Source organism: Agelaius phoeniceus, chromosome 6, assembly GCF_051311805.1.
Source record: "Agelaius phoeniceus isolate bAgePho1 chromosome 6, bAgePho1.hap1, whole genome shotgun sequence".
NCBI classification, from domain to species: domain Eukaryota; kingdom Metazoa; phylum Chordata; class Aves; order Passeriformes; family Icteridae; genus Agelaius; species Agelaius phoeniceus.
The window spans coordinates 9,788,302-9,815,000 of NC_135270.1; the positions used below are offsets into that span (position 1 = coordinate 9,788,302).

The 26,699-nt window shown below is 46.1% G+C and overlaps 5 protein-coding genes across 6 annotated transcripts; 1 reads left to right on the forward strand and 4 right to left on the reverse strand.

Annotated features, from left to right (window-relative positions):
• Positions 1-3,406: 3,406 nt before the first annotated feature.
• Positions 3,407-4,387, reverse strand: LOC129121545 (olfactory receptor 5V1-like). Its single transcript, XM_054634851.2, has one exon. The coding sequence runs from the start codon at positions 4,385-4,387 to the stop codon at positions 3,407-3,409; it is 981 nt and encodes a 326-aa protein (XP_054490826.2).
• Positions 4,388-8,024: 3,637 nt separating this feature from the next.
• On the reverse strand, positions 8,025-10,239 carry LOC129121455 (olfactory receptor 4D5-like). 2 transcript variants are annotated; one of them, XM_077179387.1, is made up of 2 exons: positions 9,326-10,218; positions 8,025-8,067 (listed from the first exon to the last, which is right to left on the reverse strand). In XM_077179387.1, the coding sequence occupies exons 1-2, from the start codon at positions 10,216-10,218 to the stop codon at positions 8,025-8,027; spliced, it is 936 nt and encodes a 311-aa protein (XP_077035502.1). The 2 variants fall into 2 exon arrangements, with proteins under 2 accessions (XP_077035502.1, XP_054490716.2); XM_054634741.2 differs by lacking the exon at positions 8,025-8,067 and having other exon boundaries at positions 9,292-10,239.
• Positions 10,240-13,295: 3,056 nt separating this feature from the next.
• Positions 13,296-14,211, reverse strand: LOC129121689 (olfactory receptor 4S2-like). Its single transcript, XM_054635102.2, is given in 4 exon segments — positions 13,296-13,556; positions 13,558-13,691; positions 13,694-13,800; positions 13,802-14,211. Coding segments are annotated over 4 exon segments (912 nt in total).
• A 6,599-nt stretch (positions 14,212-20,810) lies between these two features.
• Positions 20,811-21,879, forward strand: LOC129122080 (proto-oncogene Mas-like). The gene has a single exon (XM_054635667.2). It carries the CDS (start codon positions 20,811-20,813, stop codon positions 21,765-21,767), a length of 957 nt encoding a protein of 318 aa, XP_054491642.2. The 3' UTR covers positions 21,768-21,879.
• Positions 21,880-23,779: 1,900 nt separating this feature from the next.
• On the reverse strand, positions 23,780-24,769 carry LOC129121321 (mas-related G-protein coupled receptor member H-like). Its single transcript, XM_077179433.1, has one exon. It carries the CDS (start codon positions 24,767-24,769, stop codon positions 23,780-23,782), a length of 990 nt encoding a protein of 329 aa, XP_077035548.1.
• Positions 24,770-26,699: the final 1,930 nt, after the last annotated feature.

A 26,699-nucleotide genomic window follows, 5' to 3' on the forward strand; every position in this document is an offset into this window, starting at 1 on the left:
TACTTTCTCGGGGCTGATTAATTTTGTAGTATTTAATGGAAGCAAGCCATGAGCATTGTTTTTAAATATTCAAACCCAAATATCTTTAGATTTTCCAAGCAATTCCCCTCACACTTCTTTTTTACCTGAAACTTGAATTTGAATTGGATTCAGTCTGCTAAGAAAGGAATTCTGGGTTTTATTTTAACCTTACAAGAAAAAGCACATAATTTAATCCTAACTTTGCAAAAGTTAATACACATTTCTGCTGATGCCAGGATAAATTCTAGGCAGGACAAAGAAAGAAAGCCTGGATGAGCAGTATAAATTCCAAAATTTTAAGTGGTTACCCTTGACTGAGATAACACAAAGCTGTCTAAAATGGGATTAAAAAACAACCAGATTTTTACCACCCCCAAAGGAATAAATTTCTCCCCAATATCTAATCTAATCCTTCCCTCCTTCATTTTAAGGCCATTTAAAGCCAAGTGTTTAAAGGCTGGCCACAGAGAGGACAAAGTCTCTTCACAAGAAACCTTGATTCTATGAATCCATTTTTTGTATAAGAATTAAAAAATAGGTGAAAATAGCACTGACACACCAAATGCAACTTTTTTCTGATTCCCAAAATCCTGGGAATTGTAAAGCCAGAACTGTAGCCCAACCTGAATTTCACAAGTGGGTGCTATTTTTAGAGGAGAAAAATAAATCATTCACATCCTCTTTTATGTTGCATATTTTCATATCTGGCAGCACCATACAAAAAAAAATTAGAGGGAAAAATCTGCTCTGGTTTCATTGCAAGTAATAAAATCCACACATAAATAATATAGTTGGACTTTGCTTAAGGAAAAAGAAAGGTTTGTTTCTTTTTTTCTTTTTTGTTTGTTTGTTTGGTTGTTTTTTTTGTTTGCTTTTTTGTTTTTGTTTGTTTGTTTGTTTTTCTTTTTTTGAAGGCACATCAAGAATTTCAGGAATCCTTTATGTTTAGGAATAGATAAATAAAAATGGTCTCTCACTAGTTAAGTGAGATTAGCAAATAATCGGTGAATCTGATTTTCAGTGGCAAAAGCAAAGTAAATGCACAGAGGATCACTCATATGGGAATTTCTTTGACAGAGTATTTTTCCTCGATTTACTTGGTGCTGTCTGTACTCCCACCCCCATTCCAACAGGGCAGCTCCACTTCTAGGAATGTAAGAGGATCTCTGTGCTCATGAGTCAGTCCAGGAGTATTGATTTCCAAGAGCAGCCAAAAACACACACTCAGGGAAAAGAGGAGCAGAAACTGGGTGAGTGTATTATGAATCTGCCCTGCTAAATTTTTCCATTGGTGCCAAAGACAATCACAGCTGTCTCCTTCTGGTGTCAGAGGTTACTAGGCATGAGGAAAATGAAAGAGGATGTTTTGATTTTGAGGAATATTTAGGGATTAGCACCTCGATTTGTGAAGGGGTGATACAGCTGATGATGAAGAGTGAACCTCTAATGGACACTTCCCACCAGACCAGGCTGCTCCAAGGCCCAGCCAGCCTGGCCTGGAGCACTTCCAGGCATGAGGCAGCCACAGCTCCTCTGGGGAAGAAGGAGAAAAGAAGGAACATATTCCTTGCCCAGTTACCCAAAGACCTGATGCCAGCTTTTGCTGTGAGCCTTGTTTGGTCCACTGGCAGCAAGCAGCTCCTTACAGTGGATCTTTTTGGGAACACATGGCTGGGGTGGGTGGAGAGGGAGGGAACTGTAGCAGAATTAGACTTGATAATCCAACCTTTCCACCTTCACAAGGCAGGAGAGGCATCAAAATCTCCCATGTGGACACACATTGGAAATCAGGCTCTAGTTTGGTACCTTGGAATTCAGATGCCTCTTTTAAAAGGCAGCCAGGGTTTGGAATTGCACACAGACTGATGTCCATCCTTAGGCATCTCTCCACACAGCTACAGTTAGATTCCATCACCTCTAGAAAGAGGAGCATTCTCCAATCCTGCAGGCAGCAGCCACCCAAGGCCCTTCATCTTAACAAGCCCTTTTGGGCATCCTGAAGGAGCCTTTAATGTTCTTAAAACCTTCTTAGGAAGCTCCTGGTGGACCTCCATCATCCATTCTAACAAGTCCCCAGGGACAATTTCACAGGCACAAGGAGAAATAAATTTTCCTTCTTTTTAAAGAAAATGAAAACTTCCAAAGCAGTTCAGTTTGTCCCAACTTCTCCACACCTTGGTTGGAGAATTCATGGCTTGGCCAATACCTCTCCAGTCCTCCACTTGGTTGGTGCAGAAGTTACGGCAGGAATTTGAAGGATAATAATTGATCCTTCATCATTATCCTTCACCAGCTGCACCAGCAGCTTCCTCTGGCCAACAACTTGGGGTTGGCAGAAGTCACTCAGAACCTTGTGGAAGTGCCTGGGACATCCCAAGGGGGCCATCAACAGCCTGGAACAGATTCCAGGTTCCAGGCGTTCTAGTCAGTAGTAAAGTTGTGCATAAAGACAAATCCAACTCCTGTGCCCTGGTTGTGCTACCATTCAGCCATTCCTTGTTCCAGCTCCTGGAAGAGCTGGAACAAGGATTTTTTTTTTTTCCTTCATAAATATCCAGCTCACAGTTGTAATCTCGTTCACACTGATGAATTTTCTTGCATTTCAGACACCTTAAGGCTACAATTAATACAAAGTCTCATCACAGAGTGAAAGTATTTAAAAATTCAGAGCACTTGTAGCTAAGCTAAATAAAAGAGATTTTATTAAACCTATTTCATCATAAACTTTGGGGGTCAATCAAGTGAGAATAATCTCAGCATTTTTATGGATTATTTATTACTTTGCTACAAAGAAGAGAGGTGGTGAAGAGAGGGATGAGCTGCAGGAAGCAGCATCACCTCTCTATTAGGATTTGATGCAGCAAGGAGAAAAAAATGGGAAAAAGGAAAAATCTAGTGGCAAACATGGCTTCAGAGATGGAACTCTGGCAATTCCAGCAAACAACAGACACCGAACAAGGAGAGAGAGAGAGAGAGAGAGAGAGAGAGAGAGAGGAGAGCAATTTCAGGGCTGATCCATAAAACATAATTCAATATATTTGGAGTTTAATTTTGAAAGGGGTATAGACTGCTTTCATACAGTGTATCTAAGTGTTCCTGAGTACCAATTCCCAGAATTTGTGCTCTAAAATATGCATCCAACACCTGCCTGCTCTCACCTCAGCTTCCTCAGTGCTCAACGGAGAACAGCATTCCCAGCTGGACTGTTCTCCTTCGGTGAAAATGACTTGAAGCTGTGCCGTGCAACTCTGGAAGTACACAGCTCTCCCTTCTAACTGCAGAGGGAGCCAAAAGAAAGAGTTTTCAGCCCAGAAAATGAATTTGGATTCCAGCATTTAATTTTTAGATGTCAGAGTTAGAGAGGATCAGTCACAAACTGTGGTTTCTACCCAGCTGATGGTGGAGACTGAGCAAGGTTTTCTTGTCTTGTTACGGCCCTTCTCACCTGGCTGATCACTCTTTTTAGGGCACATTTTACCTCTTTGTTCCTGAGGCTGTAGATGATGGGATTTAGGAACGGGGTGAGCATTCCATAGAGCATGGACACAACCCTATCCCAGTGTGGGGAATAGGTGGAGGAAGGGCGGACATAGGTGCAGATGGTGGTCCCATAAAAAAGGCAAACTACAGCCAGGTGAGAACCACAGGTGGAGAAAGCCTTGTGCCAGATCCCAGGGGACTTCCTGGCCAGGATTTCCTGGAGGATACAGATGTAAGAGGCCACAGTGACCACGCAGGCGCCGCTCCCCAGCACCCCGGCCACCACCAGGATCACCAGCTCCGTGCTGTGGGTGGACGAGCAGGAGAGGGCCAGCACGGGAGGAAAGTCACAGTAATATTGCTGGATTCTGTTAGGGCCACAGAAAGAGAGTGTGAAAACCAGAGAGGTGTGCAGCAGGGAGTTCAGAAGCCCAGTTGCCCAGGTGCCCAGGGCCAGCTGAGCACACAGCTTTGTGCTCACGATGCTGGGGTACCTCAGGGGGTGGCACACAGCCACGTAGCGGTCGTAGGCCATCACAGCCAGGAGGAAAATCTCTGTGCCCACCACAGCAATGAGGGAAAAGTGCTGGAACAGGCAGCCAGAGAAAGAAATCTCTTTGTGCTCCAGCAGCAAGGCCCCCAGCATCTTGGGCACGGTGATGGTGGGACATAAGAGATCCAGGAGGGATAAGTTGCCGAGGAAGAAGTACATGGGGCTGTGCAGGTGGGAGTCAGTGCTGATGGCAATGAGCAGAGTGATGTTGCCTGCCATGGTGGCCAAATAAACCAGCAGAAACAGCACAAAGAGAAGCAAACGGATTTCTGGAGCATCAGAGAGGCCCACGAAAACAAACTCGGATACTGTTGAGAGGTTGCCCCTCTGCATCTTATCTCTCATTGTGGGAACGAGCAGAGGTTTCCCTGGAATAAAGAAGGTGTAACTTAATCACAATATCATCCCCATTTTAAAGATTGTGAGGGGGGTTTTATGTGTCCATTTTGAAGTTCAAAATTGTTTCCAAGCATTGCCGCACTCAAAATCTAAATTTTACTCACATATTCCTAATGCAAAAGGCAAAATGTAGGTATTAAACTTCACAGTGATTAAAGCAAAATGTTAGTTTTTGCAAGTTGCCACCTCAGACTGAAGAGGTGGAAATTGAAGTTACCTTCCCTGTGGCATCCAGCTTGGACACAGCTCCAGGCAACGCAACAGGGCTTTCAAGGTTCTCTGAGCAAAGGGAGTGTGGTATAGATCCTAAAATTCCTTTCAATATAAAATACTTAGTATTAATAATACCACTAAAAGGATCTAGATTAGTAACAGAAGCTAAAACTTTTTAAGGGAGTAATGCTGTCAGAAAAGAAATAAATCTCTCGTACTCAACAGATAGATGCATGTTGGGGTTTTTGTTCAGCTTTTGGATGGGGCTTGGAGCAACCTGGTCTAGTGGAAGGTGTCCCTGCCCATGGCAGGGGGTTGGAATTAGCTTTAAGGAGATTTCCAACCCAAACCATTCTATGATTCTATCATAAAAGTAAGTTATAATTTGGCATCCCATTAAAGACCCCCAGTTTTCTGTAGTTTTACCCTACAGACTTCCATAATACCATTAGTACTTCTGGCATCTATCTGGACTTTCCCCCCATCCCATTTCCCCAGTTCAAAGAAGTCTAAATGTGGCATTAAAGGATCTTGCCATTTACCCCACACTGCTCCATGGAATGTAGCTCAGTATTTACAGTAAGGACTTACATACCAGCCCTACAGGGAGGGAAAGCAAAGTTCAGTCCAAATGACTCCTTTTTGGGAGACTTTGAGATTGATTCTGAGATGGTGGGAATATTGTACCACATTCCCATTTGTAAGATATGCAGACATAAATAGATTGATGAAATATTTCATCTGGCCAGGCTCCACTGGGGTCTCATATTCTCCCAGAAGCAAAGTCAGGGCTTAAACTACATAAGAAATCGTAAACTCAGCAGAAATAAAAGGGACATCACTTGTTCATGAAATGGGGAGCTCATTCAGGTGAAATAGCACAGAAACAACACAGAAATACTCACTGCTGCACAGAATTAATTACAGGTGATTTATAGTTGTCTGTAGCTCCAGGAAACAAAACAATCCTTTTTCTTCTTTCTACATGTGACATAAAAATTATTTCATTCATAAGGGAGAGATGAATCCTGACAAAGCAGCATTGGAATATTCACACAGACACCTGTCAGCACTGGCACAAGGGTTGGCTTGGCTTCAGGAGTAAGCACCTCTCGTCTTTAATGAGGTTTTATAAATATGAGGGAGCGTCTGGGGACAAGTGTGTCTGACAGTTTTTTTGGCTGTTCCCTTAATTGCATGTATGAGGGGTTTTTCAGAATATTGCCAAAAGGGGCTGGAAATCGAAGGATCCAAAATTACCAGCACTACTTTGAAGAGCTGACAAAAATTCCCCTCTGGTCCCATTAAGCATCCATGTGTGATTTATTGGAGTGCCACTCCCCATGTGATATCCAGGATTGAGAGCAGGCCTGTTCCTATTCCAGCAATACCTGACTGTAAATTCTGCACTGTTCACATGAAGGACTCTTGCTGTCAAACAATCTTCCAGCCTGTTTGCTGTGTTTGCAAACTCCTGGAACTTAAAGATTCTGCATCTTACATGGGCAAACAGTGATAAGACAAGAGGGAATGGTTTTAAACTAAAAGATGAGGGACTTAGATTGGATATTAGGAAGAAATTCTTCCCTGTGAGGGTGGTGAGGCCCTGGCACAGGCCCTGGCCCAGGGAAGCTGTGGATGCCCCTGGATCCCTGGAAGTGTCCAAGGCCAGCTTGGATGGGGCTTGGAGCAGCCTGGGATAGTGGAAGGTGTCTGTGCCCATGGCAGGGGGTGGAACAACATGAACTTTAAGGTCCGTTTCAACCCAGACCATTCCAGGACTGTATAAACTGGAATTCCCCAGGGGTCACACAGCACAGGCCTATCCTGCCATGGGAGTGCAGAGCTGTGGCTGGAATAAATCCCCATGGCCCAGCTCTTCCCCTGTGGGCTGCAGTTACTCAAGGATCATCAGGCATCACACTTCCCATGGAGTTTTGCAATAAAGGATTTCATAATAAACCCAGATGCCAGAAAGAGATACAGCAAAGAGATCCATCCCTCACCTCTCCCTTCCAAGCCAAACAATTCTGTGATTCTGTTCCCCTCATAATCTTAAATGTTTCTTTTGGGGTGAGATGCATTGGCCTCATGAATGTGCCAGTCACCCAGGCCCTCAACTCCAGATCTAAGTTGCTTATTTGCAGGGATAATCTTAGCTGGGTTATTTAGAAGTAGAAGCACAGGATAGTTTTGGAGATAAGTGTTCTGCCTCAGGGTAAATACATAAAAATTATATTGCAGTATATTTTATTATAAAAATTCATTAAAAACACCCTCGAAACAAACAACAACAAAAATATCTCTATTTGCAGAATCCAGATGTGGACTAATTGATGATATGCTGGATTAGACCCCTCTTGCCCACTGCTCCCTGCCATCCCCACTGTTACACAACCAAAGTGATTTGATTTTTGTCCATTCTGGGACTACTCAGCTTTGTCATTGTTTGAGATTTCCATCTAGGAATGCTTATGATGAGCCCAGACTGATTAGAGTCTGTTGAAAATGGTCCCTTTTCTCTGATCTCCATTTGTGTTTCAGTCTCATAGTCTTTAAATAAAATTGATTAGCCTGGGATCTCTTCAGGCTTCTTGGGATTTAACAAAAGCATTGTAGAGGTCCTGCCAGTTCTCAAAGGATTTTTTTTTTACCTTTGAGGCCATTTTTCACTGTCCTCTAGGTGAAGGCAATAAATCTGAGGATGAGCTCACAGAGCTGATAATTTCCAGGAGAGAAAGAACTCAGGATTTTAATGGTGCGCAGTGGAGCCAATTTACATACAGGGAAAAACTCAGCTGCCAAAGCTGCAACTTTGCAATTTGTCAGGCACTAACTTTTTAACATCTTCTGAGGCCTTGTTAAAGTAGTCCCAAGATGTTTCAAGGGGAGAAAAATCAATTATATTAAATTGTTTGTCTTCATAGAATAGTTTGGGTTGAAAGGGACTTTCAAGCTCATCCCATTCCTACCCCCTGCAATGAGCAGGGACATATTCCACTGGATGAGGTTGCTCCAAGCCCCTTGTATTGAAATCCCAGCTCCCAAAAATATGGAATTTTTATTTATTTTGTCAAAATTTGAGCAGTTCTTTCAAATCACTTCACTGTTGGTGACCCCAGTTTATACCTGGTGAACAAATTGACACCAGCAAAATAATTGGACCAGAGCTCCAATTTTCCTTGCATTGATTTATATATAAAATATTTATAGAAGCTTTACTGGAATGTTAAAAAAATCACAGTAATACATTTTAATTTTTCAACAGTTTTCTCTAATACTAAAAAAGAAAAGCTCCCTTCCAGCCCAAACCATTCTGTGATGATCCCGAATAGAAATTCACTATTAAAAAGAAATCTCATTTGCACAAGGATGGGAGATGTTTGGAAATCTCTTTTAACCTGGAAGATCAATGACTCACTGATGCTTCTCTTCCTACAGGTGTGGGAGTGAGGGCTAATTTAAGACAGTGAGGAGAGACAGGGAAAGTGGAAATCCTTTCATTTCCTGTGCAGCAATTTAGATTGAATATTAGGAAAAATTCCTTCATGGAAAGAGTGTTACAGCCCTGGAACAGGCTGCTCAGGGCAGTGGTAGAATGCCTAATGCTGAAGGGATTTAAAAGCTGTGTGGATGTGGCATTTGGGGACACAGGTTAGTGTGTCCTGAGTAGGCCTGCGGAATGGTTGGACTTTGTGATCTTAGAGGGCTTTGCCCACCTCAGTGATTCCATGATTTTATTTAGGTGGGATGAATCCAATCCTAAATAATTTTAACACAAAGAAATTGATGGTGTTCCTCCCATGACAACCACTAAATTTCTATCCCTGATGGACTTGGTGCTGTAACTGCTGCCCTCACAGAGGCAGTTTGGGTTAGAAGGGACCTTATAGACAATCCCATTCCACCCCCCTGCCATGGGCAGGGACACCTTCCACTATCCCTGATATCCCACATTGCTCCAAGCCCCATCCAAGCTGGCCTGGAAAACTTATAGGGAAAGGACAGCCATAGGAAACCCATGCCAGACCACCACAGGGAAGAATTTCTTCCCAATATCCCATCTAAACCCACCCTCTGCTAATGTCAAGCCATTCCCTCTTGTCCTGCCTCCATGCAGGACACTCTTTGTCTGTGGAGTCCATCTCCACTCCTCCTCCTTCCTCTATACATTGGGCTTTGTATGATTTAAATAAATCACTTCTGTGAGACAATTATGACTAAAATATTCTTATGTGTCTAACGGAAACCCTACAAGCAAAATCTGTGCCGTCTCTGTCTTCCAGTGTTGGTGGGTGAATCTGGGGACACTTAGTGCATGTGCCTCTGCCATCTGCTGTCACAGCACAGGAAGAGCATGTCAGACAGGGAGACAAGCCTCACCCTGGATTCATTCATTTATTTGAAAATTTTGATCCCACACGAGTGGAAGTGATTAGGAAGTTTGGGGTTTTCAGCATGGATTTTTAATATGAACAGTAATAGGTGCATAGAAATGTATTTGTACATAATTTGAAGTCTGTGGGCTTTATCCACTGAGTCATTATTGTGCAGGAGTAGAGCAGGAACGTGACTCCAGGTGTAACTCTGGGTGTAACTCCAGGGTTCTGCCAACCCAGCCTGGCTCAGAAGGTTCTGCAGCTCTTCCAGAGTCTCCACATGGATTCCTTCACCTCGCTGCTCCTCAGGGTGTAGATGAGGGGGTTCATCATGGGTGACAAGATGGTGTAGATGACACAGACATACTTGCTGGGGGGCAAGGTCCCAGCGGGCCGCAGGTAGGTGAAGATGCAGGGCATGAAGAACAGGGTGATGGCCATCACGTGTGAGGCACAGGTGGACAGCGCCTTCCAGTTCCCCTGGGAGACGCGGGCCCGGACCTTGGCCAGGATGAGGGCGTAGGAGGCCACCAGCACCAGGAAGCAGCCCAGGGATATGAGGCCGCTGTTGGAGGCCATGAGCCACTCGGTGAGGGCGGTGTCGGCGCAGGCCAGGCGGATGACGGGCGGCACGTCACAGAAGTAGCTGTGGATGGTGTTGGGGCCGCAGAAGGGCAGCTGGAGCATGAGCGCAGTCTGGACAATGGAGTGGATAAAGCCCCCGGCCCAGCAGGCAGCGACCAGCGCCCAGCAGGCCCTGCGGGCCATGATGGCCGTGTAGTGCAGGGGCCTGCAGATGGCCGTGTAGCGGTCGAACGCCATCACCGTCAGGAGGAACATCTCTGAGGAGCCCACAAAGTGCAGGAAAAACAGCTGGGCCATGCAGCCCTCAAAGGCAATGGCCTTGTGTCCTGAGAGCAGGGCCACCAGCACCCTGGGGGCGGTGACAGAGGTGTAGCAGGTATCAATGAAGGACAGATTGCAGAGCAGGAAGTACATGGGCGAGGAGAGCTTGGGGTCAGTCCTGACTGTCACGATGATGAGCAGGTTGCCCAGCAGGATCATGGTGTAGGCCAGGAGGAAGAATGTGAAGAAGAGGACTTGCAGTTCCCGGGTGTCGGAGAGCCCCAGGAGGATGAATTCAGTCACCCGGGAGGAGTTGTCCTGTGCCATCGCTGCAGCTCAGGCTGCCATGGCACAGGTCGGGGGGGAGCCAGGAAGGGAAGGGAATGTGCTACAGCTCCAAGGCTCATGGATGGTGGGAGCAGGATGCATTTGCTGCTGCAAAAAGCACAAGTCATGTCACAAATGACAGAAAGCACAGTTTGCACTCACCCCCTATCCTGCCCCTACTCAGGTCTCTGGACTGCCACTCCACACTGACCTCCTCCCCTGAAATCACTCTGACCACTGTTTTCCTGTATCATGGTTGGTGTGCTCCCATTTCTCTGTCAGGGAGAAATCACAGAATTATGGAATTGTTAAATTTGGAAAAGCCCCCACTGAGTCCAGTTCTCCCCCCAGCACTGCCAAGACCTCCACTAAACCATGTATCCAAGTGCTACATCCATACTGCTTTTAAATCCTTTCAGGAATCATCCTGCTCTCAGATAACAAGAGCCATGAATGCTGGAAAATTGCTGTGCTGTCCTTCTACCTGCTGGAAATTTGAAGTGACTACAAGCAAATGTTGCCATTCGCAGGCATGAGCTGTTCCATGTTCTGATCCTAATGTCACTCCTGTAAACTGAGGAAAGGGCTCTCCAGTTACCTTATTCACTCTGAAACTGGGAATACTTGCACAGAAACCAGGTCTGGAAAATTCCTCACTGGAGAAATTGGCGTTTCGAACACAGCAGAAGCTTCAAAACCCTGCATGGTTTCTCTACCTTTATATTTTTTAAAGGAATTTTTAAAGTTTTTTAGTAGACAGGTACCCCCATTGTCCTGTGGAGGTTAAAGTGGGACGAGCAGAGGAATGAACTTGTCCATTTAAAATCCCTCCAGGAAATTCCTTTGCTGCTCCATTCTGCCAAGGAGTTTATAACTCAGCAAGAAGGAGGCTACCAGGAAGAAACCAGATGTGTATGATGCTAACAGCATTGAATAAAGCTGCCTTAAAAGATCCAAAAGGCCAAATCATTAGACAGGGGACATTAACAGGACACACACATTGTCCTCTGGTATGTTGAATATCCACTGTATTTCTTCTGCTGTCTTTTTGGGACAATTTCAGTTTAAAGCCAATGCTTCCCTGAAGGAGTGACCAGTGAAATCCAAGCCAGAATATGTCCCTGACATGTGTAATAACAAGCTCTGGTTATTTAGCTGAGGAGGGTGGTAGAAATAGTACCCAGGTCCTGGCTGTGGTGTGAAACACCCCATAAATACACCTGTAGTGACACTGGGCTAGTGAACGAGAGGTTGGTGACCCTGCTTTACTGACAAACACCCACAAATCCTCCCTTACAGCATTCCCATGCAGAACACCAGGATCACTAGTGTGTGATACTCCTGAAAGTGCTCAAGACCAAGCTGGACAGGGCTTGGAGCAACCAGAGCAATCTCTCATTGCAGAGGATCAGAACAAGATGAGCTTTAAGGTGCTTTCCTGCCCAAACCATTCTGGGATTCTAAATCTACCACTGATTTTTTAATGGTTTTTTTATTCTAAGTCATAAAATAGACCTCCCAAAAGTCACTCACCAGCAATGCTGCTTTGCAAAGGCAGGATTTCAGAGGGTCCTGAGCAAAACAAAGGAACAATCCCAGAACACTTCCACAGAGCTCACTTGCTGTCGCTGCTCTGATGACCTCCCCAAACCACTTCAGGGGATTCCATCAGAACCTCTCAGCTCCATCAGAAACTCTCTGCAGGGTGCTGCTCAGAAGTTATGGAAGCAGCTCTGTATCTCTGCCAACTCTAAGCCCTGAAAAGAACAGCCCAACCTTCTGTATTTCCCATTACGCAAAAACCCAACCAAGCAAAAAACCAACCTCCAGGAGCATCTTCAAGTACAATTATTTCTGTAGCAGAAATAGTTCAAGTAAGTCACACCACAGAAGCACAAGGCTGTCAGGAGTAATGAGATCCCAGAGGCAAAGGAAGTTTTGTCAGAAAACCGCAGTGGGCTAGGAACTAAAATTGTTCTTTGGGTAGTTATTAGTGTAATCCGTGGAGATAGACATTATATAAAGATGTCTCTTACATAGGACATTTATATAAATTCATGTAAATGGATACAAATTTTTCTTTCTGTCCTAAGCCTGTTCTTCTCATCTACAAGCTTATTTCTTACTAACCTACACGTTGACAGCACAAAGCAAAAATATCACTGATGTTATCCCTTAGGCACCTGACTTACAACTTTAAAACAAGAAGTAACTCAGGAAATCATTTCAAAAAATGCACAAAGATTTGTGGTAAGCCTTCCTCTCTCAGCAGGTATTTTTTCTGACACAGTAAAGCACAGAAGCAACTTCTGAGCTCAAGTATGAAATGTTTGTAAGAATTCTTTGCAAAGTGTAGAGGAGCCTGACACTGTTTCCAATGACACCTTCCATAAGCAATGGGTGAATATTTGCTCAGCAGCCGAAAGGAGACCTCTAAAAAACCCCACTGTTGCTCAGCTCCAAAGCATTTAAAAATACATTTATTTTATTTACTGCTGTCTTGGGCAGAGATAGGTGAAGTAGATAGAATTATAGGAGAATTATGGAATTGCAGAATAGCTGTTTGGATTGGAAGGTACCTTATAGACCACTTCATTCCGACCCTCTGCCATAGGCAAGGGCACCTTTCACCTGTCCAGGTTGCTCCAGGCCCCTTCCAGCCTGACCTGGAACAGGGCAGAAAGGATTTGCTTAAGTGGGGGAGGAAGGGGAGAAGTTTCCCCTCCTGTTCCTTCATCAGCAAACCACCCTGCTAGCTCTAAATATCAGGGTTTTTTTTTGTTTGTTTCTTATGGGGTGCTCCACCTGGACAATATTTTCAGTATTTTTAACTGCACTTAATCATTGATATTTCAGCTGCTCAGGAGGCCTGTACTCATTGACAAGGAATAGGAAGGGAGTGCCAGAGTTCTCAATGTCTTTTCCATCATAAAAAGAACTTTTAGTGCCTTCCTAATTACAGCAGGAGCCAACAGGCAGCTGTTCTTTTAGAGGCCTGTTTTAGGGCATTGTCACAGAAGAAATTACAACAAAACCTGCTTGATTTTCTCTGATCCTTTGGGAACATGACCACAGCCCTACCCCTTCCCATTTCCACTTCCCACTTTCCTCCTGCACAGTTTCCTCATGGCTCCCTTCACCTTCCCATCCTGGAGGATGTAGATGAGTGGGTTGAGCATGGGTGTGATTGAGCATTTAGAATGTGGCCATGCTCCTGTCCTCAGGCCGCTGGACGGGCGGATGTAAACAAACGTGCTGGGCCCAAGGCACAGGATCACCACAGTGATGTGGGACCTGCACGTGGACAGGGCCTTGTGCCACCTCACCAGCCCTGTGCCACCTCAGGGAAGCCAGGATGCCCATGTAGGACATGACCAGGATGAGGAAGCAGCTTAGGGATATGACCCTGCTGTTGGCCACCGTGGCCGGGCCCTTGGTGCGCGTGTCGGCGTGGGCCAGGGGGAGCAGGGGTGGACATCACAAAAGTAGTGGGCAACTTTGTTGAGGCCACAGAAGGGGAGCAGGGTGGTGGGAAGGGTCTGGAGGGTGGAATGCAGGAAGCCCCCTGCCCAGGAGACCCCACCATGCCATCACACAGGCGGCGGGGTAGTGCAGGGGCCAGCAGACAGCCATGCAGCAGTTGTAGGCCATGGCTGTCAGGATGAAAACCTCTATGCAGCCAAAAAAATGAAGCCCAAAGAGCTGCCCTATGCAACCTGCAAAGGAGATGGTGTTATTTTCCACCAGGAAGCCAGAAATCATTTGGAGAGCTGTGACAGAGGAGTAACAAACATCTGCAAAGGAAAGGTGGCAGAGAAAGAAGTACATGGGGGAGTTCACGCGCCAGCTGCTTGTCACAGTGAGAACTGTGAGATTTCCTGCCACTGTGAGCGTGTAGAAAAGCAGAAACACCACAAAATACATTTTCTGCACCCCTTGGTTCTCTGAGAGGCCCAGGAAGATTAATTCCTTCATGCTGCTGGAGTTTTCCATGCCAATCTAGTGGGCAATGTGCAGTGCAGAGCCTGGAAATGTGGAAAGATAAAAACAAAATGATTCATCAGTTTTTTCATTCTTAAAAATTAATTCTTTATCAGAAGTGCAGTCTCTCTAAGAAATACATAGGATTAGAATTAAGTTTATCAAGTGCTTTTTGAATTTTTTTTGGTTTTTATTGTTCTTTCCCAAATACATATTTAATTTGCCTTGTATGAGACACAGCCATAGAATCACAGACTCCTGGAATCGTTTGGGTTGGAAGGGACCTTAGAGACCATCTCACTTCCTTGGGCAGGGATGCTATCCACTGGATCCCTTTGGGATTGGATCCATCTGATCCAGGCTCCTATTTTATGATTTTAAAATAGAGGAAGATCAGAAACTCCTGTAGAAGCAAAAAGCTGATCAAGGAAATGCTGAAATGTAGAAAAACCAAAATTGCTCTCCAACTTGAAAAAGTGAAACCTAAAGAGGAAGTTGGGAAAGTTTGTGATTTCTCCTGTGCTTGCAGTTTTACTGACAGGAGGTAAAACATGCTCAAGAAAGGGGATAAAAGGGAGATCTTACCTCTAAAATTAGCTTTTCAGTCACTGACTAGAAGTACATCATATAGTGCAATCAGTTGGAATATGAAATAAATACAGTGTGGACTGTTATAATTTTAAAAAAAGGGATAAGGAATTGCACCATCCTCTTATTGCAAGGGTTTTCCCCTAAAATCTCAGGTGGTTAATTGAAGAAGAACTCAATAACCTGATTTGGGGCTGCAAAACCAGTTCTGCACATTGTTACAGCCAAAAAGAGCCAGAGATGGTTGATGATTTCAGGGGAAATTTCTTTTTGTATTTTCACCTTTGTCAAGAGGAAGGGAAGGGGGGAAAAAGAGGAAGGGAAATCAGGAAAAGGAAAGAAAAGAGGAAAAGGGAAAAGATCCTGGAAAACTTACCTTCTCTGTGTTTGGAGATCTAATTTTTGTGTAAGAGCTGAAAGATCTTATGTCCCCAACATCTCCTTTTATGGTAGAGGCTTTAAAGAACATAGAACAGCTTCTGAAAAGCTTCCAACACTTGCTTAGGAGGTGCCTTTTTTTAATCCCACCTCATTCAATTCCTTGCTTTCCTTTACCACTAAGTGTATCCTGGCTTTTCCTGCCCATGTTAGAGTTGCTTGTAGGGAGCAGGGGCACTGAAGGGTGCACTCACAGCCCAGCAAGTAGAGAGAAAAAAACTGTTTAAGTAACTTTCCTCAAACCTCTCCAAGGAAATCTCCCTCCTCCAGGGCTTAATTCCCTGTTTACACAGACCTACTCCACCTTCTCCAAGGAAATCTCCCAGCTCAAGGGCTCTTGGGGCTGGAGGAGGGAGATGTGAATGCTCAGGCGTGGGAAGGAGAAGAAATTAATCCCGTCCTTACAGGAGAAGTTTAGATTGGATTTTAGGAAAAATTTTTTCACTCACAGAGTGGTGCAGCCCTGGCACAGTTTACCAAGAGCAGTGGTGCAGTCACCATCAGTCTGGAGGGATTAAAAACCTGTGGATGTGGCACTTGGGGACACACAATAGTGGTGGCACTGCTGGGGAATGGCTGGACTCAATGAGGGGGGGGCTTCTCCAACCTTAACAATTTCATGATTCTTGGAAATAACAGCCAATAGATTAGCTGAATATTAAATTGGGCAAGCATGTGATGTGCCTGGTCAAGTCATTCCCAGACTCTGACATTAATCCTTTGTGTGTTTCCCAAACCTTGGATCCACATCTTAGACTTTATGGCACTGTGAGTAATAATAAAATTGTGAGGATTTTTAAATCATTGTGTATCCAAAAAAAAATTCCACAAGCTTTCATTAAAAAAAAAAAAAATTTGAAAGGTTTCTCGTAGTAAGTAGAAGAAAGACAGAGGGTGGCTTGGATCACTTCTTGATGACCCTCCAGGTCTCTATTTTCCATTCAATTTCATCACTGGTAGCCCAGGGAATAAGGCCTTTTGCAAGAACTTGCAATGTTTCAGCAAAGGTCAGTGAAGTAAAGTAAAAAAAAAAAATAAAAAAAAGAAATCCTCATTTTACAAATTGGGAATCTAAGCGAGGGGAGGAAGTCAGCTCTTGTACATCTGTGGAAGTCATCTGAGGTGAGCCTTTGCCACTCCAGGCTTTCCTCTGGAAAGCAATGGATCTAGTCACCTAATCAGTAAGGGGAAATGGCTTTAAATGACAGAAGGTGGGTTAGATGGGATATTGGGAATAAATTCTTCCCTGTGAGGGTGCTGAGGCCCTGGCACAGGTTGCGCAGAGAAGCTGTGGCTGCCCCATCCCTGGCAGTGTTCCAGGACAGTGTGGAGCAGTCTGGGATAGTGGAAGGTGTCCCTGCCCATGGCTGGGGATGGAACTGGATGAGCTTTAAAGTCCCTTCCAACTCAAACCATACCAGAATTTGATAAATTTGTGTATTACTGGAACTCCAACTCATCACTGCTCTGAAGTGTACTGTGTATTTTCAGCTTGAGATTTAGGTGCATCAAGAAATAGTTTCATCCACTGCCCATCCCTCTGTTTTGCTGACATTTACTGAAATTCAGAATGGTCCAATAACAACAAATGCATTTTGAATGTCTCCCAACATGGAATGCCAGCAATCAATGCAGAGAAAATTGAAACCCTCAAACTAATGAGGAAATTAAACAGTGCTCTGGATAAAAATAGCCTTTTAATTTAGGTATCATTTTATGCCATAGCCTGAAGTCGTGGACAGGTTAATGAGGGCTGCCAGTAACCACCACAGGAAATAGGATTGGGTAAGAAAGTAAAAACTGTCTTACAATCTTTGGGAAAGGAAGAGGAAGAACAGATGACAACAGAAGCTGAAGATGTACAAATGCATTTCTGACCTGCTAAGCAAATTTGGGCTGGATCTGCCCATTCCTGTGCCCACTGACACACATGGCAGCCATTTGGGGGGCATCACACTCCTGTCCCTTTACTTCCCTGGCCCAAGGGACTAAGGGACAAAATAGTTCCCTGTAAGGATGTCAGGAAAGGAGAAAGGTGTTTTCTCTGTTTCCACACCCTTTGGATGGGGGAGGCTCATGGACATGGAGTGTGCATGGACAGGACTGGGATGTTGTGGGTGGGTGGTGGTGGGTTTTATCTGTTTAGGAGACACAAGGTGAGGAAGAACCTGAAGCTCTGTTCAGGGGGAAGTTGTGAAACTGGAAGTGAAAGGCATGGGGCTGGAGGGATTTTGTGAAATATGAGTGGCTGAGGTGTTGAAGGACTGTGCTGAAAGCCTGTGGGGTGCGAAGGTGCACTGAAAGAGCTCCTGACGCCAGAGCTCCCTGCTGAGGGCAGCACAAGCAGGGTTTGGGCGTCTGGAACTGCTGAGGTGGAAAGCTTGGGTGCAAGGTTAGATGAAGCAGTAGAGATCCCATAAGGTGCTGAACTGTGCTGGGAGAGGACCCACTGTGGTGGTGGGTATGTGACAACCGGACAGGGATAGGAGGGAATGAGAAGTGCTGAAGGAGGTTGTGAAACCTCCAGCAAAGATGTTATGGGAGAGAACTTAAAATTTCTCTACCTGAGCAGCACTAAAATCTCATCAGCAGGGGCTGTGAAACCAGAGCATCTCAGGGCCTCAAGTAGGACACAACACCAGTGCAAAGTCTGTAGACAGTTCTTGCATTCTTGCAAGAATGGCTGAAGAAGGGAGAAGTAGTAAAAAAATAATGTTTCCGTGACACTGCAAAGAGGGGAGGGGGAAGTGGCTCAAATTTGAGTGATCATACCCGTACAGGGGAGGGATTTCCCCCATGAGTGATTGGCTGCCTGGAGGGTCACGCTGAAAATACCATGGCTTTTTAAACAGTGGCTGCCCAGCCCAGCACTGCAGGATGACACAAGGACTCGAGCTGCACCCCGTGTCACACCATCCAGGGGACAACATTGCTGGGCACAGGCACTGAAATTCCCAGGAACGCAAAAAAGGTGAGAAATTCTGAGGTGGGTCTTTGGCGTTGCACTCTGATGGTTTGTGAGGCTTTGGGGAAGGGAGGAGAAACAAAAACAATGGAGGAAAAAAAGATCAAAAATTTACTTCCTTTGCTGGACAGAAATTTGCTGTAGGTCAGGAATTGATGATAATAATTTTCAATATAAGGAAAGCTTCATTCCAGAGACTCTTGTCCCTGTACAAGTGCTCTTGAACTGCTCTAAATGCACCTCTGTAATATAAAAAGTCATTACTCAGAAGCCTGGCATTACTACAGCAGAACTTTCTGTCCATTGTCTAAGACACCTTTGTGTGGTCAGGTTGTTCTGCCTCAGGAACTACAGGCAGGATTTGTAGGCAAATCACATGGAGGATGTTTAATCTCAAGGGAGAAAAAGATCACCTGGACTCAGGCTGCTGCTGTTTGAGGAGAGTTTTCACTTATTAGTTACATAAGGAAGTGGGATCACGTCTTGAATGTGTCTTGGAAACAGGAATTCAGTCTTTCCAAGGGACTATGATAAATAAATGAGAATCATGAGTGACTTTTGCAGTGTTTTTCTCCACAGTCTACAGAAGTAAGAGAAGGATTTCATCACTTCTATTACAGCAGAAGGCAAAGCTATTGATGTTTTGTCATTTACCCATTGCAGCCATTTCTGTTTCTGGCAGTGTTTATGCACATACAGCACCTTCCAGTGTCTAAAGGTGCTCCAAGACAGCAGGAGAGAGACTTTGGAGAAGGGCCTGGAGTGACAGGACAAGGAAGATGGTGGATTTGAACTAGATCTTGGGAGGAAATTCTTCTCTGTGAGGGTGGTGAGGCATAGGTTGCCCAGAGGAGCTGTGGCTGCCTTACTCCTGCAAGTGTCCAAGGCCAGGTTGGCAGGGATTTGGAGCAGCCTGGTCTGTGGAAGGTGTCCCTGGCTGTGGCAGGAGGTTGGAACAAGATGAGCTTTAAGATCCCTCCCAACCCAAACCATTCCATTATTCCATGATATGATCAATGGCACAAAGCCATTTAACATTGGGAATTATCACCTGTCATTTCTTGAATCCCCAGTGGAGAGAGATGCACTGTGGAGGCTGCAGTGGGCTGAGACAGAAACTTAGGTGACACTCAAATGTTCACAGTCTCTTTAGATCGAGTGGAAATTTGGTTGCACAGAAGCCAGGAAACCACTTAACCACCAGGCCTTCCTCTGTTCTCGCAGCAGAAAAGCTGCACAGAACTTGAGGCTGTCTCTTTCTGCAAAAACGTGATCAGTTGTGGCCACCCCTGGAGCAGGCTGTGAGGGAGGAACAGCCACAGGACTGCTCTCCACAGTGTTCATGCTCGAAGTGCTCAAGGTGCTGTAAGAGCTGAGGATGGGATCATCCAGCTCTGCAGTGCCAGAAGTTCCCTGGTTTCAATCAACCCTAAAGGAAATCAGAAAATCCTGAAATAATTTGGGCTGAAAGGGACCTTAAAGCCCATCCAGTCCCATCCCCTGCCATCAGCAGGGACACCTTCCACTAGACCAGGTTTGCTCCAAGCCCCATCCAACTTGGCCTTGAAATTCCCTGCACCACACACTTCTTTTTCCCCTGTCCATGGGGTCAGTGTGCCTGGGGTGCTGGGATGGAACAGCAGTGATTCAGTCTGTCACGTTCTGGGTGCTTTTGGAAGTCTGTCTCCATGTGTGCTGCTGCACCACAAAGAGAGAACAGAGGATTCATGCTGGCTACATGGTTCAATGATTCACATCTTCCCAGAAAACCCCATTTTTTGTTCCTATCCTCTTTTTAACTTCTCTGCCTTCCATGTCCAAATTAACAGCTGGCTGAGAGACAGCGAAAGAGCCACTGCATTTGTTCTCATCAGACCATAAAAATGTGTTAAACCCATTTTTTTCACCCCCAAGATTCTCAATCAGATCTCAGTACCACGGGGAAGAAAATAATGACTTAACTCATGGAGTGGTGTGGAAAAGTTATCAGAGCTACAGCTCCCATGTCCTGTGAGGACAAGATAATCTGTGGTTTCTTACATGTGGTTCTTGCAGTTTCTGAGGGAGAAGTTGAGGGCTCTGCCAGACCAAAATGTTTATTTGTTACTGTACAAGAGACCAAGGAGAACCACATCAAATGACACTTTATTAAAACAGAAATCATTCATCAATATAAAAAACTATCAATTGTTCTCATGGAATCACAGAATTCCAGAGTGGTTTGGGCTGGAAGGGACCTTAAAGATCATCCAGTTCCAACACCCTGCAATGGGCACGGACACTTTCCACTATCCCAGTTTGCTCCAGCCTGGCTTTGGACACGTCCAAAGATGGGGCATCCACAGTTTCTCTAGGCAACCTGTGCCAGAGCTTCACCATCCTCCCAGGGAAGAATTTATTCCCAGTATCCCATCCAAACCCACACTCTGTCAGTGTGAAGCCTTTACCCTTTGTCCTGTTACTCCAGGCTCTTGGTCCCTTCCAAATCAAATTATTTTGAGATTCCATGAAGTCAAGTTCTAGCTACAAAGCCTTGGAACAAACCAAGGAATCCCTCTAGAAAAGTCACCCCGGAGTTACCACCTCTCCCCTCTCTGCTCCCAGGTCCAAATCACCCATTATGAGACCCTCAACCACACCAATGGTCCTTCCAACCACAGCCATCCATGCTCCTGGGACCAACCAGAGCGGGGCTGTGGGACAACCCGAGCCATCCTACACTGTGCTCAAGTTCATGGAGAGCTTCTGCCTGCTGAGTGCTGCCTGTGGGATGGTGGGGAACGGCCTGGTCCTGTGGTACCTGGGCTTCCGCATCCGCAGGAACCACTTCACCGTCTACATCCTGAACCTGGCAGCCGCCGACTTTGGTTACCTGCTGTGCATCGCCGTGGAGACCGTGCAGTACCTGATGCAGTTCAACGTGGGGGTGCAGTTCGGGATCTTCCTCTTCCTGGATCTCTTCATGTACGGCACGGGCCTGTACCTGCTGACAGCCATCAGCATTGAGCGCTGCCTGTCCGTGCTGTCCCCCATCTGGTGCCGGACACACCGCCCGAAGCACCTGTCTGCCGTGGTGTCTGGCCTGCTCTGGGCCCTGTCCCTGCTCCTGAACACTCTGGGATATGTTCTGTGCACCGTTCGCCCCTCTCCCAGGGCCTGCCAGCGCCTGCTCATCGCCATCGGAGCCTTGGATTTCCTCGTCTGCGCACCGCTCATGCTGCTCTTCAGCCTCACCCTCTTCCTGCGGGTCAAGTGCAGCTCCCAGCCCTTCCAAACGGGCCGGCTCTTCACCGTCATCATGCTCACCATCCTCTTCTTCCTCATTTTCGCCGTGCCCCTCAGTGTCCTCATCCTCCTGGACTTCTTGGGCCTCAAGTTCCTCTATTCCCCAGAGATTGGCTTTGTGCTGTCCTGTGTCAACAGCACCCTCAACCCCGTCATTTACTTCCTGGTGGGAAGCTACAGGGATCAGAAATTCCGGCTCACCCTCAGGCTGGCATTCCAGAGGGCCTTCCAAGACTCAGCAGATGACAGAGACGAGCGGGAAACGCGGGACACGATAACCATGTCCTCCTAAAATCCTGCCTGGAATGTCTTGGCAGAACTGAAGAACTCTGAGGTACTGGGGAAGGATCACCTCACCTGACCCTCAGGACCCTCTTTGTAGATATTTTAGGTCATTATTTTAAGTCCCCGTTATTTTAAAACCCCCTTTGGGTCATTATTTTAAGTGCCCCATATGGCACATAAGCACATGGATCAAAGAATTTACATGACCTGTATTTAGGACACATTAAAAGTTCCTGTTTCTTTCCAGTGATTACTAAATAATATTAATTTGATAAGGCTGAAATATCTTGATGTCTGATTTCATCAAAGAAATCCTGCTCAGGATAAATCCTTGTCATTCATAAACTCATAAAGTCTGTGTTGCTTTTCACTCACATCTCTGAAAATGAGATCAGTACCAACAATTCCTCCTGCTGGAAGCACACGTAAAATTCCTGGAAGGAGAATCCATCTATCCCTCTTAACTTAGAATTCCCATCCTATGTCAGAGCACACACACAACCTTTTGTGGCTCACAGAGCCATTCTGGGCTTCCTAATGTGAGCATTTCAAGGACTGAAAAGATTCACATACACCAAGTCCATTTCTTCTCTGAACCGGGGTTGTTTCCACACCACAGAGCAGAAGAGGGCTCCAACTCCTTCCAACTTGCTTTAAAAATTTATTCACTGAGTTTCATCCACACTTGTCCTGTATTTCAAAGAAATATGTGACTGGAGATTAGTATTTTATATTATTATATTGTTGCATGTTATTTTAATTTCTTCCAGCCCTTGGCAGAGTCTCTGCATTTATCTACAGCATGCATTGGATTGTAATTTCTTCCTTTAAAAGGACACATCAGAATCCATGGCTTTTAAATCTCCTTTACCAATAGAAATCAATCAAAGGATAGTGGGAAAGATACAGGAAACAGAACAAGGTAAATAAATACCATAATTTTCAACAAATTATTCTCCAAACCAAATCCTTTGAGGGGCAAAATTGGATTATTTATGCTATCAGACTACCTAACATTTATTCTTTTAACCAAAATTATTAGAAAAAGTCAATGTGGGTAATTTGCTTTGAAAAACCTCACAAAATCATGTTCAAAATGTTATCTTTTTGATATCAATTTTTTTATCAATTTATCAATTTTTTATCAAATTTTTTTATCATTGGGACAAACAAAACATTTTTGTATTGTTAAAAAGACCAGAATTCTCTTTTTTGTTGCTTTTTTCCCCCAAAGGGATAAAAATTGTATTTAAAGTTGTTGTTGTTGTTGTTGATATCTGATTTATCAGCTGATAAAAACACACAGAATGTAAACTCAGACAAATAATTTTTTTAAATTTAAGGCACAGGAAGAACCTTCCAGTCAGTGTCTACTGGAAAAGGACAGAAAAGCCAAATTTATTTTATAACAGCTAATTCCAGATGGTTTTTGGTATAACACTGCTGTGCTTAGGTGAATAACTTTTCCTCCAATGATTCCAGAGGAAGCAGGACCAGCCCTTGTGTGACTGACCCAAATATTTATGGGGATTTAGCACACCAGGGATATCCTTCTTCATCTGTCCTGTCCAAGCAAATCCTTTGTCATTCTCAGTCTTTATTTTTCAGTTTCTCCCATGCTTTCTTATTTCTTCTGTTTCTCTCCCTTTCATTCTCTTCCTTAGTTTCCTTTTCTTCTTCGTCGTATTTTTTTCCTTTTTTTCTTTCTCTCTCCCCCTTTCTCCCTTTCCCGTTTTTCAGTCTTTCTTTTTCCTCTCCCTTTTCCCCAAATTGTAATTTTCACCCATCTCTTGCCCCCTTACACCCCAAATCTCACCAAGCCAACACCCCTTGCTCTGCCCATTTTTGCAGACTTTGCTTCATCAACAGAGTTTATTCCCTGTGGATGGGGCAGTGAGGGCAGTTCCATGGGGAATAAACCCAGCTGGGGAACTGGATGGAGCCTGGCTAGATGGCTTTGGGTTGCCCTTATCTCCATACTTCTGGCTGTCTCTGAGGTGCCACATGTGCAGAAGTGCCTCACAGAGCTGTCACCTCCACCACAGTGTCCCCAGGGCCGTGGCTCCCCTCGTCACTCCCGGCTTTCTCCTCAAACACGCTCCGCAGAGCGACTCTGACCGAGCGCTGGAAGCGGCGCCGCCGGCAGCTCCCCACCAGCACGTAAATCACAGGGTTGAGGGAGCAGTTCAGCAATGCCAGGAACAAAGAGGGGTCTTCTGGGAATAAATCACCGGAATCAGGGAGATTGAGGAAAACCTCCACGCAGAAAGGGATGCCAAAGGCAAAGAACAGCAGGACGTTGAGCAGGATGGCCACAAAGAGCTTCCCCGGCTGCCGCCTCCGGGAGCCACAGCGCAGCTTGAGGAACAGGAACAGGTTGGAAACCAACATCATGAGGGAAAAAACCACGCTAATGGCGAGGGCTACACCTGCAAGGACGGTCCCAGAGTCTTCAGCGTAGGTGGAGGCGAGGTAGAGGGAGCAAACAAAAGCCCCTGCGAGGGCCCAGAGGGCCCCGCTGACGGCGGCCGAGAGGTGCCGGGGGCGGTGGCAGCGGTACCAGATGGGGCAGAGGACGGAGACGCAGCGCTCCACGCTGAGGGCTGCCAGCAGCCCCAGGCTGCTCAGGTCAAACACGTGGCACGGGAACCCAAGGACAAACACAAAACGCTGATAGTGATGAATAAAAGGAAACAAAGATGTGCAGAAGGCTGCCAAGGACAGAAAAGCCAACAGAAGCAGGAGAAACAGGAGGAGCAGGGAGAAGTCTGCAACAGCCAGATTGAGGATGTAGACAGTGAAAGGGCTCTGCTTTGTGTGGAAGCCCAGGAACCACAAGACCACCCCATTCCCTGCCAGCCCACAGAGGGAGATCCCCAGGCACACCCCTGCAAAGGCAATCAGGCTGGAGGGAATGCTGGAGCATTCCGATCTGATGTATCCCTCCCAATCCAGAGAACCATAAATGGTGTTGTTCAGGGTGAGGTTTGTTGTGATGTTCTCCTCCATGGTGAATGATCTTGCTCCCAGCAGTTGCCTTCTCCCTTTCCCACCACCTCCTAGGGAGAGATGGGGAGCCAGAGGGAAATAAGGGATATCAGCACTCCCAGTATTTCCCAACTGTCCACACAGCCCCACGCCAGCCCCAGGAAGAACCCCCACCCCTGCAGTGCCCAGGACTGGCTCCCAGCCCTCCAGCCCTGACCCTAGACAGGAATCTCCCACCAGACCATCCCTGGACTCCTACCTCCAGTAGGAACAGCACTGACACAGCAGCACCAGGAGAAAGGATTTGGGATGGCTGCTGGAACCACTGGCTTCAGTGCTTCAGTCTCGTGCCTCGTGCCTGGGTGCAGCCCTTGGCCCAGAGATCACATCCCATGGTCAGAGCTCCCCTCACAATCTCCCCACATCAGTGACAGCTTCCCCTCACATGTCCAGGGACACAGATCTTATCAGGAGGAGGTGGCCACATCACCCCCTTCCTCTCCTCCCCCCAGTTCTTCATGAGGAGCTGCTCATCTGTTATGATCCCATTACTGCAGGCACTTAGACTTTTGAATTTTAATCATTTACTGGATCTAAAGCAATGAAAATAAAAGGACAGCACAGATAATATTATGTCCCTTCAGGTGCTGGGAATCCTGGGTCAAAACCCTCCTCTGGTGAGGACAGATCCTGTCCATGGAAGCGGTACTCCACTATGATCTGTTCAGCTATTACAGGGTTTTCTGAACCCCTCAGAAATTCCAGACTTCATTAGATGCCAACAGAGCCTCTGAGCAGCAGCCATGGGGATGAACACTGTCCTTGTGTCCATTTGCTGTGGGAAATCACCAGTGCCCAGACATGGGACTGCATGACGGCTTTGCCCACAGCCTCTAATCCCATCCTGTCTAATCCCCATCATCAGCCTCATCACCCCTGCTGGGCATGTGTCTCCTCAGAGATTAGGTTTGTGGGGTACATGGTGCTGCCAAAGCGCTCTTATCTCCAAGTGGCTCCTGCCACACAACCTCAGCCTTTCACAGCACGGGGACTGGCATTTATCTTCTGCCCCTCTTTCATGTGTTTTCCATCTCCTTTGGAGTTGTATCCTGTGCTTGTCATCTCCAGAACTGACGGATGTGTTAATGCACAAGGTCCATGTGCTCTTCAGGGGGTCCAGCCTGGAGCTTCAGGATTTGGAGCTAGAGGAAGACTTGAAACAAGGAGAGAACTTAGGCTCAGCATCCATCCATGAGAGAGAGATGGAAGAAGGTGCAACTCCTGGAAGTTTCTCCCAGAAGGAAGCTGGAAGAAGTCTTTGAGCACGAGTTACATGTCACTACAGACACTGAGCAACTTGTGCTGTGGCATGTCTGCACACCAGTGATTTCTGACTCCTGAAGGTCTCTGGCTCATCTGCCTCACTCCTCTGCCATCCTCCATTACTGGGAATGATTTATATCCCCTTCTGCATTGATGGATGGACCACCTGGCACATGCAGTGAAAGGCAGAAGCCCCTTGCATGGTGGGATGACATTGGAGGTGGCAGAGGAAGGGGGTGATGTGGCCACCTCCTCCTGATAAGATCTGTGTCCCTGGACATGTGAGGGGAAGCTGTCACTGATGTGGGGAGATTGTGAGGGGAGCTCTGACCATGGGATGTGATCTCTGGGCCAAGGGCTGCACCCAGGCACGAGGCACGAGACTGAAGCACAGCCAGTGGTTCCAGCAGCCATCCCAAATCCTTTCTCCTGGTGCTGCTGTGTCAGTGCTGTTCCTACTGGAGGTAGGAGTCCAGGGATGGTCTGGTGGGAGATTCCTGTCTAGGGTCAGGGCTGGAGGGCTGGGAGCCAGTCCTGGGCACTGCAGGGGTGGGGGTTCTTCCTGGGGCTGGCGTGGGGCTGTGTGGACAGTTGGGAAATACTGGGAGTGCTGATGTCCCTTATTTCC